Raw genomic sequence first — 15,342 nt, 5'->3', positions numbered from 1 at the left:
TTCTCCATTTACCCGACTCAAAATCACGTTCAATGTCGGTGGTAGGTTAGCAAATAAAAGTGAGTGAACCACCCGACGCACTCCACTTCGCACAATTTCATCATATTTAATTTTCCTTGGATTTTTCTGCCGTTCTCCTCTTCTTTGCTCTTTTTTGTGGGAGTTCGTAAAGGACCATGTGTGTGTTCCTTCCTTATAGCATAGATTGTTCTTTCAGAACAACCTGTAGCTTTAGCTGTTTCACTGACTGCGCTGCTCATATTCATAGTCTTTAAAAAGTAATCCAGGACACTCATTATAATATTGCGTTCTTTTCCCCTGGGTTTACCTACGGAACATTTCTTTTTAATTTGACGATCCATTGTACATCCTTCTGCACTTCTTCTTCGAACTAAGAACCCCCCACATGAGCACGAACTGACAACTACACAAACACAACAAACACAATCCACTTGTCCTCAAGAACTATACATTTATCACTGATCTTGTCCAGCTCCATGGCTAAATGGTTAGAGTGCTGGCCTTTGGTCCAGAGGGCCCCGGTTTCGATTCCCGGCAGGGTCGGGGATTTTAAATTGCATTGGTTAATTCCAGTTCATTAAAATTAATCATAGGTAGGGCCCCATTCTTATTGACACGCAGGTTGCCTATGTGGCGTCAACTCGAAAGACCTGCACTTGGCCTCTTCGGAGGCCACACGCCATTAAATATTATATACATATATATCACTGATCTTTATTTAATCAATCTTATAATACTGATTAAATGAACACCACTGCACACGGCTGCCAGTATATTTAAAAGCACAGCCAGCCGAGTCACTCGTGAAACGTAAACAAACTAGACGGTCTCCCTGTCATAAATTAAGAGATAATGAGATAAGGACTTGAGGTATGATTTAAAAATAACTTCCATATCCGAAGAGCGTTTGCTTTGCTTTAACCACGCCATGATCCTTCTGCACTTTTTCTTCGAAATTAGCACGCACGAGCACGAACTTACGAACCACACAAACGAAATACACTTTCCCTCAAGAATTGTACATATGTCACTGATATGTATTTAATCACTATTATACATACTACTGACGAAATGAGCACTGCACTGCATGCGACTGTCTAGAAATGTTAAAAGCGCATGTTTGGGAGATCACTACCGGTACTTCAGCCAGCCAGACAGATAGCCAGCTGAGTCACGCGCGAAACCAAAATTCAAGGAGATATTCTTTCTGTCACAAATTAAGAACTAAGCAAGATAAGAACTTCGGGATTGTTTTAAAAATAACTTCCATATCTGAAGACCATTTGCCTTGCTTTGACCCCCCATGCAAATTCAATAGGAAAGACGCTGGCCAGCGACTGACTTTTTCGTGCCTGCATATAAAATTTCCTGAACATGACTAAAAATAAACACATATAATGCATTTTGTTTTCATTTAAATTTAAAAATAAACTTATCTACATTGAGCTGAAATGTTTCTTTACCAGCAGTGAAAAACTTAGGAAAATAATGAATATAAAATAGGAGTTATGACGTGATAAGTTCTATGCAATGAAGATTTTGCATTTGGTGAAACTTTCCATTATATTACCATTTTCACACTAAATTATATTTTTACATTTTTTTTTTTTTTTTGTTAACAGCATCAAATGTGCCTTGAAATTCTGTACATAACACGATATTCACCCATTTTAACTGATAACATTCTGATTTACGGATATTTGGCAAACCCGCTGCATTAGAGTAGGACAGCGCTACCCGCAAAACATGGGAGAAGGAAAGAGACGGAATTATCCTATTACTGCTGTACTGCAATTTAAGGTTGGAACGCTCAATACATGTTGTCTGTCTGTTAGGTCATCAGCCCAGAGGCTGGTTGGATCCTCAAATAGCACCACCAAAGGTTATGCGGTTATAAGGAAACCACAAAAACCAATGGCAGCACCATAATGAGGCGTACTAGGCAAGACGAGGAGTGAGGTAGTTTGCCATTGCTTTCCTCACTGGGTCAGAAAGTGCTATTGCAGCACGACTGACCCTATGAGCAACACCTTTCATAAAACTCAGATGCACTATTCGTGCTCTGAATGTCATTACTCAGCACCACCCATACCCCAGCAGCTTCCATATTGTCACAGCCATGGATGAGACTGGGACTTCAGTGGAAGCTACACTTTACTCTGGCCTGTGCCAAGAGATGGATACAAAAGTACTGTATCCATCATGAAATGGCAGCAGGCAACTATACATGTTAATTTATATTTTAATCATATAGAAAAATAAGGCATTGCAAGTTAGATCCATAGATTACCGAGCTCGATAGCTGCAGTCGCTTAAGTGCGGCCAGTATCCAGTAATGATCTAGATGTTGATTCCCATAGGGAACGTGAAATATTTGTCCTGAATGAGTAAATTTATAATACCAGTATAATGGTCCATTATTGGACATTATAAATTTTCCAGATAACTCATTCTTCTATGCAGAGGCCTCCACGGTATGTACTAGCCTTGCGTCTTGGTAGGTGTGCTAAGTACCAACTGATGAGCCCAACTTAGCACACGAGGGCGAAATGCAGGCAACCAAGAATGAGTTAGCTGGAAAATTTATAATGTCCAATAATGGACCATTATATTGGTATTACAGTATCCAATATTCGGGAGATAGTAGGTTCGAACCCCACTGTCGGCAGCTCTGAAGATGGTTTTCCGTGGTTTTCCATTTTCACACCAGGCAAATACTGGGGCTGTACCTTAATTGAGGCCATGGCTGCTTCCTTCTCACTCCCAGCCCTTCCCTGTCCCATCGTCGCCATGAGACCTATCTGTGTCGGTGCGACGTAAAGCAACTAGCAAAAATAAATCCATAGATTATTTTAAGTTCATAATAATTTTAATCTCAGTCTGTGGGTAAATTTAGATTTATTATTTCATTTCGTTTCATCTTATATCATTGGGGACCGTTGACCTAGATGTTAGGTTCCTTCAAGTAACACTCACCATCAGTATTTTCAGGGTGCAGCCAGAATGGGAGTGTTCTATTTTTGCCTTCCAGAAAATCCTGAGAGGCACCAGACAAAGCACAATAGAACCAGAGGCTGTTGCATGCCATTATGTTGGCCGGAAGCTCCCTAGCTGGACTTACTCGTTCCTTCCAGTAAATACCAAAGAGGGCTACAACAGGCCTGACAGTTGCATGAGAACATTACAGTAATTATGACTTCATTTAACACTTACTTTTCTGGTTCTAATATTTAAACCAGTTGCAAGAATGCACTACATTGCCTCATGCTTGCCCAGTTATGTGTCCTAGCTAACAGTTGCAACTAAGCTGGCTGCTGTTTTTAATTTATTATCTGGTATGATTAAGTTGACTGTATTTTATTATTAAAGTATCACGTATTTAATACCTCAACATAGAAGAACAAACAATGCACTCTGCAACATAATTACCTTGCATAATTACCTGGTGCAGCAGTGTGTTAGAGCAGACTTCAGGTTTGTCACATTGTTAACTCATCCCCAGCTGACAGCTGCCATGTAAAGAAAGAGAATTCATATGTTGCTTGCTTTATTTGTTTGTTCTAGGCTTCTCTCAAAAATATGAGCTGACACGATGGACAAAACTTACCATACATCTTAACAATTTGAACATTCAACTAAAAAGTCATGTCTGAAAAGGCTTTCTCAGTTGAGGTCTAAAAGACAATAGCAATGATATGATGAATACAAATAATATAAAGTTGTAACAAGACAACAACAATGTCACCATTGTTTGCCCATTGAGTAGTGTCTGTCTGTCTGTCTGTCTGTCTGTCTGTCTGTCTGTCTGTCTGTCTGTCTGTCTGTCTGTCTGTCTGTCTGTCTGTCTGTCTGTCTGTCTGTCTGTCTGTCTGTCTGTCTGTCTGTCTGTCTGTCTGTCTGTTAGGTCATCAGCCCATAGGCTGGTTGGATCCTCAAATAGCACCACCTAAGGCTATGTAGTTATAGGGAAAATGCAAAAACCAGTGGCAGAGCCCAAATGAGGCATACGAGGCAAGCTGAGGAGTGAGATAGTTTGCCATTGCTTTCCTCACTGGACCAGAAGGTGCTACTGCATCACGTCTGATCCTATGAGCAACACCTTTCATAACACTCGGACACTAGTTGTGCTCCAAATGTCATTACTCAGCACCACCCATACCCCAGCAGCTTCCATAGTCACAGCCATGGATGAGACTGGGACTTCGGTGGAAGCTACACTTTGCTCTGGCCCGTGCCTGCCTTGTATCAAGTAGAATAGAGGACGTGATGTCTCGGTATTCTTATACAACCTCCAAGAGCTGAGATGGCAATAGAATTTAGCATCTGTGCATTTTCAAATTCCTGAAAAATAGTTACAGTGCCTCTTGCCCCAACCATCAATCCAACAACTTGAAGATCAGTAAAGTTTTACATGATTAGTGGTTAGTAAATGGGTCAACTTCAGTGGGTTGGCTGATGTGTGCCTCGAATCTGACTGTTGAGTCACTGATGTATCCAGATCTGTTTGGATCAGATCCCATTATATCGATGCGACAAGTGCTGCTTGTGTCTGACGCTCAGTGAACTTCTCTGTACATGGTCAAACCAAGATCTTTCAAGCTGGTAGCTACAATACTGCAAATGTCGTGATGTCTTAACATTCCTCAGAGTACCAGTGAATGGACAGGAACCCATGTTGTGGGAGGGTTTCAGTCTCATTGTAACTTCGCCTACAACTGTTAGTGCCTTAGGTCCTATCTGGGATAACTCTTGCTGTCTGAACCATCTGCTAGTGGGAGTGTGTTCCTGGAATAGGGCCACTCCTTTACCTTTTTTGGGGAAAGTTGCACCACTTATCAAATTTTCTATTTCTCAGTACATCTTGGATCTTTCTACCATCCAAGAAATTCTCTTTTCAGTGCATCAGACTTCCATCCACTGGTCTGATCTCAGTTTTCACAGGCATTGGATACTCGTATTGCGGAGTTGACTTGAGTTCAGGATATATGGATTCCCTAGTTTTTTTAAACATTTAAGTCCAATGATCTGCTGAACGAAAACTTCCCACATTGCTTGAAAGACACAGAGACCTCTAAATTTGTGGGAATATAATCATCGCGTCAGGGGTATCGTCTGTAAACATATAATATCTTTGAGAGATCTTCGAATTATCCAATCTGCATCTTTGAGAAATTTACGTGGAGTAAGTTGTGCTGATATAGTTTGGTACGGAAGTATGAGGGATGGACAAAAAGATATATTTAATGTCAATAATAATGACTAATGAGCAGTGTCAGAGTGGCAGAGTGTTCTAGGTTTTTTCTCAAGTGAACATGCCCAACAATATCGAAAGCCTTCTCTACATACAAGAAGACTAGGGTTACATCAGTCTCTCCCTCTCAGCCACATGCAGAATTCATTGCGGTATAAAGGTGTTAATTGGTGTTCTAGGGGAATTAGTGAAACTTGCCTGGTACTGGTTGAAAGAGATGAATTCGCACAGGCATGTCAAAAACATATTAGATTGTTCTCCAGAGAAGTGAACATATCGTAATTGGCCTCCAGTTGGAAACATTATCAGCGCTGCCTGAGTTTGGCATGAGAACGGTCCTGATGTGAAGAAATCTGGGAGGTATTTCACCTGTCTGAGGGTGATTACATTATAGGCCAGATTGTCTTTAACAGCACGCATCAGAATATGTCCTGGGCTTGGCGCAGTGTCCATGAGTATACTTCTGGCAGCTGTAACAACTAAATCTTTGTTGATGATCAGATTTTATGTATCATTAAGAACTATTCTTTGCGCTTGATCAAAGCAGTCGACATATTCTTTGTGTGTTATCATTTGGAATGGAATAGATGTTAGAAAAGAATGAAAATACATCTTGCTATCTTGTAATTTTCTTCATTGTTATCAAGCCCATCTCAACAGCTTTCCTACGTTAGTTGTAAAACAGATAATGAGCAAGCTTATAATTAAACTTCCTTCATCTATTTTCTCTGTCACATTATGTCACTCTTTGAGGATTTGGAGAGGGAATGTTATCTTGCTGTGTTTTTTCCTGGCATGTCCAGCCCTCGATGTATATAACCTGTACATTATATTCATGATTTTACTCACTATATCAGAGTAATATTTTCAGCTACTGTGCCTGCTATAAGTATTGGGTGCTATAAGTTTGTTCCATATGCTGTCCATGTTCATGCTCGAAACACTTCTCATTCGTATTTTATTATATTGTATCGGAATGAATGAATGTATGAATTAGATTAAATGCCTTTTTTTTTTTTTCTTCGGGAAAGCATCTTTTCTGACAATTTTTTGTGTTACATTTTAGCTTTATTCATTAAATGATACTGGTTCTGGAGCTTCTCGAAAATATTTTGGTAGCATGCCGATGGGATATACGGCATGTAGGCCTACATTAACCCTACTCTCTCCACACCCCACGCCACCCACTATTCTCTCTCTCACTCCTGGAACTAATGATGTGAAAGATTTAATTTGTCAAACTACTAAGTATATTAAACTTCAGGTGTCAAACTAAGTATTCAGATTGCTTAAAAACTACATAGTCCAGAGAGACAAGTATTAAAATTAACTAAGATTTCTTAAATTTTCAAAGAACATTTTCAGCGTACTGCGATTTCAGTTCTTCAGTGGCAGACGCAGAGATTTCGTAGAAGAAAATCTTCGGCCAATTTTCCTTATCCAGTACAATATCTTAATTAATATGAATTTTGTTTAGATTTTCCAGATTGTTGTACAAATTTTTGATTTTTTGTTTGTGGTTTGCATGCATATTTTACCATTTGATTATGAATAGAAATATGGGCTGTAATAAAATGTGGTCTTGTGATTCAAGTCTAGCCTTCATTATTTATGTTCATAACTTTTCTGTCATCATCATCATCATCATCGTTGACCATCTCTAGTTGCCCTAGTGTGGTGTACGAGCCCCCTCCATCTTTGTCTCTCCATGAACCACTATTCTCCCATAATCTTCTCCCAATCTTGTCCTCTCTCCTCGACATCTTTCTTTACCAGATCTGTCCATTTTCCTGTGGGTCTGCCCACTGGCCTTTTTTCCTTTTACTTCTCTTTCACATTCTCTTCTTGCAGTCCTGCTTGCACTCATCCTTCTTACATGGTTAAACTACTTCAGTCTTGCTTTCTGAATCCTCTGTAGCAGGGAGTCTCCTATTCCCACCTCCTCTTGGATTTTTTCATTCCTGAACTTGTCCTTCCTGGTCTTCTGTATCATGCTGCATAGGAAGTTCATTTTTACAGCTTGGAGTTTTGAGTTGTCTTGTCTTGTTAACATGGTAGTTTCTAAGTTATATGGGAGGATGGGTGTATAATATGATTTATATAATGACATCTTTGCTTTTATGGTTACTTGTTTATTCCACAGCAGTTATCTTACTTGGTGGAAAAATGGAGTTGCCTTGCTAATTCGACTATCCATCTCATACTTTTCAAGGTTGTCTTTTGGTGCTATACTACCCAAGTTATTAAATGTTTGAGCTCTATCCAGTTTGGTGTCATTTATTATGATTTGTGGTTTGTCATCTCCCCTCTGTAACTTCATCACCACCATGTTGGCCTTGTTGATATTTGAATCATACTTCTTAAACTCTTGACTCTATTTCTGCAGCTTTTTCTCCACATCATTTTCGGTTTCATCCCCGATCACCACATCACCTGCAAAGATGAAAGCTTGAAAGTCCTGCTGCTCCTTCCTTTTTTGGAGCCTTTATTATGGCATCCATCACAGTGATAAATAAGAGAGGTGATAAAGCACTGCCTTGCTGTACTCCTCTCTTCATTTCAAACCATTTGGACAGCCCACAACCCACTTGCTCACAACTTCTGGTTTTATCATACAGCATCTTCAGTTTTGCAATAAGACTGTCACAAACTCCCAGCTCTTTTAGGCATTTCCGGATATGCTCCCTTGGTATGCTATCATAAGCCTTTTTGATGTCTAGGGATAGTAGAAAAAAAGATTTTACTTTTTTCCCGGTGCCTGTTCTCCCAGGCCTAAAACCATATTGTTCCTCTTCCAATAAAGGTTCTGCAATTCCTCTTAATCTACTCTCTCTGATTTTTTCAGAAGTTTTAGACTGTGAGATAGCAGAGTAATTCCACAGTAGTTGATGCATTTTGGTCTACTCCCCTTCTTGAAAAGAGATACAATTATACCCTTCTTCCAGTCTTCTGGGGTAGTGTTTTCCTGCCATATTGTGTTGAGGAATCCATATAACCACTAAACTGCTGGAGTTCCTGCTGCTTGCAACATATCTGTACTTAACTCATCCACTCTAACTGCTTTTCCTTTTCTCATACTTTTCATGGACTTTTCTATCTCCAGTCATGTAATTGGGAGTTCTGTGCTTCTACTTTCCTCATTAGTACTACAGGGTTCCTCACTCTCTGATGTAGTGCTCGGTACTCCATTTAAGAGATTATCAAAAAAGGTCTTAAATTCATTCCTGATTTAATCTTGTTCTTGCACCAAAGTTATATGGTCCCCTTTTGTTGCCTTTATATCCTCTTGTTCACATCTTCTTTTCTTGACTACCCTGTACAATAATTTTCTATTTCCTCTGCTGTCTAATTCCAATTTATCCACAAACTTATTCCTTGCTTTTTCCTTCTCTTCTCTTACTCCCCTCTTTGAGTTTGTTCTATAAAGTTCCTATAGTCTATCAACTTCTTGGCTTACTTGGTCTTGGATAGTTTTTTGTTTTTCTTTATCTAGCATTTTTTTGCTTGGTTTCTTGCTTTAATGGCTGTTTTAAATTTGTCGTTCCATCAAGGTGTCTTTTTATCCTTCTTGGTCAATCCTGTTAACCCACAGACTTCTTTAGCTTCTCCCACAAATGTATCTTTAAAAATTTTCTACTCCTCCTCTACTGTTGTTGTTTCTCCCCGTGGTAGGTTTTGTTGTATTCTATTCTGATATTCTTCCTGGAACTGAGCTTTTTCTAATTTCCATGTCTATTTTTTGTTTCTTCTTTGTTTTCTTTTAAATTTCATTTATCATATGGTCCAAGTCCATGATCAGCAATCTATGGTCGCTGTCCATACTTTTGCTGGGAATTACCTTGACATCAGTCGACCATTCCCCCCCCCCCCCCCACCTTTGTTTGTGATGACATAATCAATCAAAGATTTATGTTTGCCATCCCAACTATACCTTGTTATTTTGTAGCTCTCCCGTTTTTTGAAGGAGGTGTTCTTGATGATCATGCCATTTCTTCCACAAAGATCAATCAGTTGTTCACCTTCTGCATTTCTGTTTCCAAACCCATGTGGCCCAACGATATCTTCACAGCCTTATCTGTCTGCTCCAACTTGTGCATTTAGGTCTCCAATAATGATAACATTTCCTTCATCGATTACATCATCTAAGTCTTGAAGAAATTTTTATTAGTTATCAGCACAGCATCCAGTCTGTGGTGCATGCACTTGTACAATCATGTAATTTGTTGACTCTAATTGTATAGATTATTTTATGATCCTGTTGTTCTTGTAGGAAACTTCTGACATGGCATTCATATCTTTTGTCAGTAAAAATCCCACACCATTTTTGGCCTCCTTTTCAAGTCCACACCAATATAATTTATAGCCACCTCTGAAAACTTTGGTACCTGTCTTTCTCCATTTCGTTTTGCTCAGACCCAATATAGATATGTTTATCCTTTGCATTATATCTATGAGTTCTTTGGTCTTACCAGTTTCAATATATTAAAGGTAAGGGTGTATTCTGCCCGAAGGCAGGTCCGAACCTCCGCAGAGGTGTGCCTGAGCTGGAGTTTACGTACGGTAGGGTGGCCAGTTCCTTTCCGCTCCTCCATTCCCTTACCCCCCCCCCCTCCCCCCAAAAGCGCGTGGCAACCCATCCAAATCTTGACCACGCCCAATGTTGCTTAACTTCGGAGATCTCATGGGATCCGGTGTTTCAACACGGCTACGGCCGTTGGCGTTTCAATATATTCATGGTCCCAATTCGTACTTTTATCTTCTTGCAAATCCGTCTATCATCGGAACCATGTTGGCCATCATACCTGATAGATCTGCTCAAAGACTGTCACATTAGGTAATAATGTCGATCCAAGGCTCTTTTTACATTTGAAAGCCATTAAAAAGACACTAACCACTGGCTTGCTGGGCCTCTCTTGGATCTTCGTGCAAGTGTTTGGTTTTGCACTACATAGTCAGTGCCCGACAAGTATTTCCTCATGTCAGCTGGATCTGTGGTTTACCTGCCAATACTCAGGAGGCTGACTGCAGTGGTTGCCCACTGGGCGATGGGGTCGCCACATCCCTACGCCTATAACTTTTCTAGATTATCATAATTTTATTTCTTGAGTTCATAATCATCTTCATCATTATCAAGGAATTATTCCACCTTTATATGTAGGGCCTAATATCTCGGTAGCTAACTAACGAAGTGGATATGATTACATTAGAAGCATCCTGTAAATAGCAGTAGGCTAGTTATTATCCTTGTGGCATTGAGTTAGTGTAAATAATATAAATATATTATCCCATTCAATAATAATAATAATAAAATTAATAATAATAATAATAATAATAATAATAATAATAATAACCGGTCTATTAAAGAATATAACGTTAGCTCGTGGAAGACCATTTCTAGAGAACTTCTTAAAGTCATGTGGAATAGGAAAGAATTTTGACCTTGGTGATATATTAAATTGTAATGAAATTCATTCCTCAGATGATCGGAATATGTAGATTTATTTTTTACATGTGTGCATCCTTTATCAGAATATAATTGTGTGGTAAGAATGGTAGCTGTGCGTGTCTAGAAATTTTAAATGCTGCATTACACATAAAAATGTCGACATGCCTTATTTTTTCTTTTTGTTTCACACACACATACCCGTCCTCTTCAAGAAAATTAAAAAGAGCTCTATAAATCAAGTGTCCAAGATAAGACAATCTAATTTCTTGTTCATTAACAAATTTTGACTGTGCACTTGTTAATTTCCAACAACAGTATAATCATTGCATAAAATTAATTGGATCCATGGATACTACTTATTCTTTAGTTGTTGAAACTGGTACTTTATAATACTGTAACCGTAAGATTATTTGTTGGGGAATACACTAGTCATTTTGACTTTCTTTCCAGTTTATACTTGACGTCAGATTGGATTACCGTATTAGCTGTCTGCTGTCCATTTTCAAAAGAGAGTTTGATGAATCTGAGAGAGCATCTGAAGCTGTAACAGTTGGTCAAAAGAGCATTGATCTGGAAAGGATAGGCACTCAAGCTGAAGGAATTTTTGGCAGCAGGTAAGGTGACTGTTACTTTTGATTAGATTTGAATTTATTAACTTGTTTTTGTTGTGGTGAATATGGCTCAAAGTTCTGTTCCATTTAAAATGAACTGAAGTGTCTGGAACAAACTCAAGAAGTAATCTTGGGGGTGGGGTGATTGCCGAGTGTCCTTAACTTCTCACTAAGATTGCTACTGTTCGAATCCCTGCCAATGCATGTCAGAGTTTGCAATACAAGCCATGAATGATTTTGATGCATTGGTGCCATACCAGGCTCTTGACAGTTAATGCAACATATTTTTCTTCATAGTAGCATCTGGCTGTCTATATGAGTAACCTGATCATACATATCATCTTCAAGTATAGAATTTGTTTTCTAAAATTAACATATGCCTCTCTCCACAAAGTATACCTTGCCTCATGCTGTAAATAAGAAAATAAGGAAATAAAATAAACTTATGGCAGAACTTAGGGGAAAAAGAGGTGTTGAGAATGTATTTCAAGTGGCTAATCAATTTTAACTCCAATTTCATCCCAGTTTCAAGGTTTTAAGATTGCAGATAAAACTCGATAAGTTTTCCTTTTGTGTGTCGTACCTATTCTTCCTTTCTCCCACTACTTCAGCAAAGAATTATTTAACTTGTTTTAAATGTACACCCATGAAATAATCCACCTCATCATGCTATTACCTCTCTTACCATGGAGATTCCCATTCAAATTGAATATGGAATATAAAGGTACTGATTTTAAATACAATAAGCCACAGTTCTGACTATATCCTCTTCCCACACATGTGCACTCTGCTCATTTCCTGCTATGTATTTTTAATATAACTTGGAAAACATGATAATTATAATAGGTATGTTCAGGTGCAGATCATCATCCATTGATGTAGTGTACATGAGTAAACAGATTTTTATCCGGGAGATAGTAGGTTCGAATCCCACTATCGGCAGCCCTGAAAATGGTTTTCCGTGGTTTCCCATTTTCACACCAGGCAAATGCTGGGGCTGTACCTTAATTAAGGCCACGGCCGCTTCCTTCCAACTCCTAGGCCTTTCCTATCCTATCGTCGCCATAAGACCTATCTGTGTCGGTGCGACGTAAAGCCCCTAGCAAAAAAAAAATAAACAGATTTTTATATTCGTGATGAAGTGATGTCAAAATTAATGTGTGATAATATTGCTCCTTCATAATTTAGTTGTTATTGTATATATTGTTGATGCTTTTCCTGACAGTTTATTGTAAGCTTCTGTGAACTTGTAGAGGTATTTGTAATTATCTTAGGGTGAACTTGCATTCATTTGAGAATTAATAGCCCTTTATCTTCCCAAACTTTATATGAACATGTCGCTCATTTTGTTAGAATTCATAACCTAAGATGAGAACTTATTTTTAATGAAATAAAATACTTTTTCCATTTCTCCTTGTGTTTGTTTTGTAGTGAAGAATGTGCTGCTCTTGATCTTGATGGTCAAGGTGGACGCACCTTTCTAAGAGTTCTTCTACATCTGACAATGCACGACTATCCTCCATTGGTTTCTGGCGCTTTGCACTTACTGTTCCGACATTTTAGCCAACGTCAGGAAGTCCTCCTAGCATTCAAACAGGTATTTCATTGGTATATGTATTTTAATTTGTTCCTTCCAATCGTCTTGTTTCTTGAAATGTTGTTTTAGTGATGGAGTACTTGCAGATTTTTCTTGCTTCGTATACATCCTAATTTAATTCTATACATATCAGTTGTATGAAAGAAGACCATTATTAATAAAATGCTGCATTCGTCATTTAACACTAACTACATTATTAAATGCATTATTTGAACATGCCACAATTCTTCTTACATTACAGATTTACAATCCTACAGATAAAGAAAATATGCTTTCCTTATACCAGCAAATTTAACACTAGTGATTTTCACAATACGGCAGTGGCAGTACGTGTAATCTCGCAAGTCGTGAAAAAATTGTGACTACATAGAGCCGAGCTGCAAGATTAGCAGTAACTGTAAGACGTTGCAGCGGCAAGTAGGGTACCTAAACTGTATGGTTAGTGACACTCAATCGAACCCAACAGTTGGAAAAAATCTATAAATTACTGCCTTCAGTATTAATGGGGGAGAAAGAGTAAGGTTGTACCATTAGTGTTTGTGCTTACATGGCAGGGACTATACATTCTAGTAATCATTAAGTTCTAGTAATCTATATAAATTGCATGGAAGCATAAACATGGGGGGGGGGAGTGATAATAAAGGTAACTTTTCCAGTTCTTATACAGCAGAAACAGTATATTCCACCAGTGTTGGAGAGGTACTTTCTTACTGCTTACTACTTTCAGATACATCAAACTTATGCTGCAGGGCTGAGTGGCTCAGACGGTTGAGGTGCTGGCCTTTTGACCCCAATGTTTTGCAGGTTCGATCCTCTCTCAGTCCGGTGGTATTTGAAGGTGCTCAAATATGTCAGCCTCGTGTCAGTAGATTTACTGGCATGTAAAAGAACTCCTGCGCAACTAAATTCTGGCACCTTGGCATCTCCAAAAACCGTGAATGTAGTTAGTGGGACGTAAAGCAAATGGCATAATTATTATTATCAAACTTATCCTAAGATATCTATCACTGCAGGGGATGTCCTTAAAATTAAATTCAGGTATTCCTTCAAGTGCCTCTGTAGAGCATCTTATCAGTAAATGCAAAGATGTTTCCCCCAAAAAATGTCGAAGCTTATTGATGAGAATTTCAAGAACCAATTTTATTATTTTGTGAAGTAAATCAGAAATTATTTGAAACACTAGAAGTCACTAACTAAAAATTAGGAGAAAAAATAATTTCAGAAGTTCTAATGTGTCATATTCAGCCTCACCTGGTGATGATAGCTGGATAGTCTCTGTGCTAAAAACAAAAGCACACACAAAATAAAATAACATATTTTTCCTTCCAAACTTTGGTATCATTCCAGCCCCATGCAAAAAATGTTTGTGATTTCTTTAAGTTTGGTGTTCTTTGAAATAATGGTAATTTTACTGATTTCATGTTGAAGAGGTAATTTGTAATTGTAATTAAAATATTTCTCAGGTAACTGTAATTCAGCCCAATTACTTTTCCCCTGTACTATTTCCATCACTGCTAATCAGTTTTTATGTGCTTGCTTTTCATAAACGGTTCACTTACCTGGTATTTCGCTCTTCCGATTACCAATTTCTTAATGCCTGTCTCCACATGATAGAGGTCTAACTTTTCATGATAGAGATCTAACTTTTATAACACAGGAATTGAAGCACAGATATATGATCACTTTACACATGTTACCACCATTACAAGTGAGCCTAAAGTTAAATGAACCATCAAATAGCAAAGAAAAATGTAATACACATTCACTTACGAACTGTCATACGGTGATGATATTTAATTCATTTTTACAAAAATCTGTTTAATTTGAATATACAGTATGATACTTTTGGACTATGGTCATATGTTAAATTCATCAGTTTCTTTTGCATTGCATCATTTGTAAAATCCTGAATTAAACAGGGAGTATAATTTAAGACTTCGTAACAGAGTACCGAGGCATAGGAGCACAGAGAAGCGGTGACAGCAAGCGCAGTGCCTGCCATGGCGAGTGGGCATAGTTGTCTCAAGGAAGTGGCATGTTACGCTTACAGAAACTAAACGAAACTGAGCTCACCAGCTATATACATGCATAACTGGGAAAAGAAAGGAGATTCAGAAACATCATTGGAGAATATCCAGCCCACAAAAGGATGAATCAAAATAGAGAGTGACTGATAGAATGATGTAAGACCTTCAATCTAGTCGTGAAATCAACAGTCTTCAGACACTTCCCGAGAAAACAGAAAACGTGGATATCTCCCAACCCCAGCCTAGGAGGGTTCCAGACTGATCATGTACCAATCCTAAACATGCAGAAAAGGAGATCCAAAATGTAAAAGACCTGAGGGATGTACACTTAGATTCAGATCATTTTCTCTCCCAGATCAAAGTCAAGATCATCCCAAGATGCTGAAAAA

At 38.4% G+C, this 15,342-nt stretch overlaps 1 protein-coding gene across 5 annotated transcripts in view; it reads left to right on the top strand.

The window, feature by feature from the left end:
• The window catches only part of Itpr (Inositol 1,4,5,-trisphosphate receptor), a 1,013,977-nt gene that overhangs the window by 375,961 nt on the left and 622,674 nt on the right, over positions 1–15,342 (top strand). For all 5 annotated transcript variants that reach the window (XM_067141353.2, XM_067141352.2, XM_067141351.2 and 2 more), the window contains exons 19-20: positions 11,169–11,332; positions 12,761–12,926. In XM_067141353.2, the coding sequence (XP_066997454.1) occupies positions 11,169–11,332; positions 12,761–12,926 (330 nt within the window). The remainder of the gene's footprint in view (positions 1–11,168; positions 11,333–12,760; positions 12,927–15,342) is intronic.

This window comes from Anabrus simplex, chromosome 2 (assembly GCF_040414725.1).
Source record: "Anabrus simplex isolate iqAnaSimp1 chromosome 2, ASM4041472v1, whole genome shotgun sequence".
Lineage (NCBI taxonomy): Eukaryota > Metazoa > Arthropoda > Insecta > Orthoptera > Tettigoniidae > Anabrus > Anabrus simplex.
The sequence above is the reverse complement of the archived record's forward strand: the minus strand, read 5'-3'. Positions and strand labels throughout refer to the sequence as shown.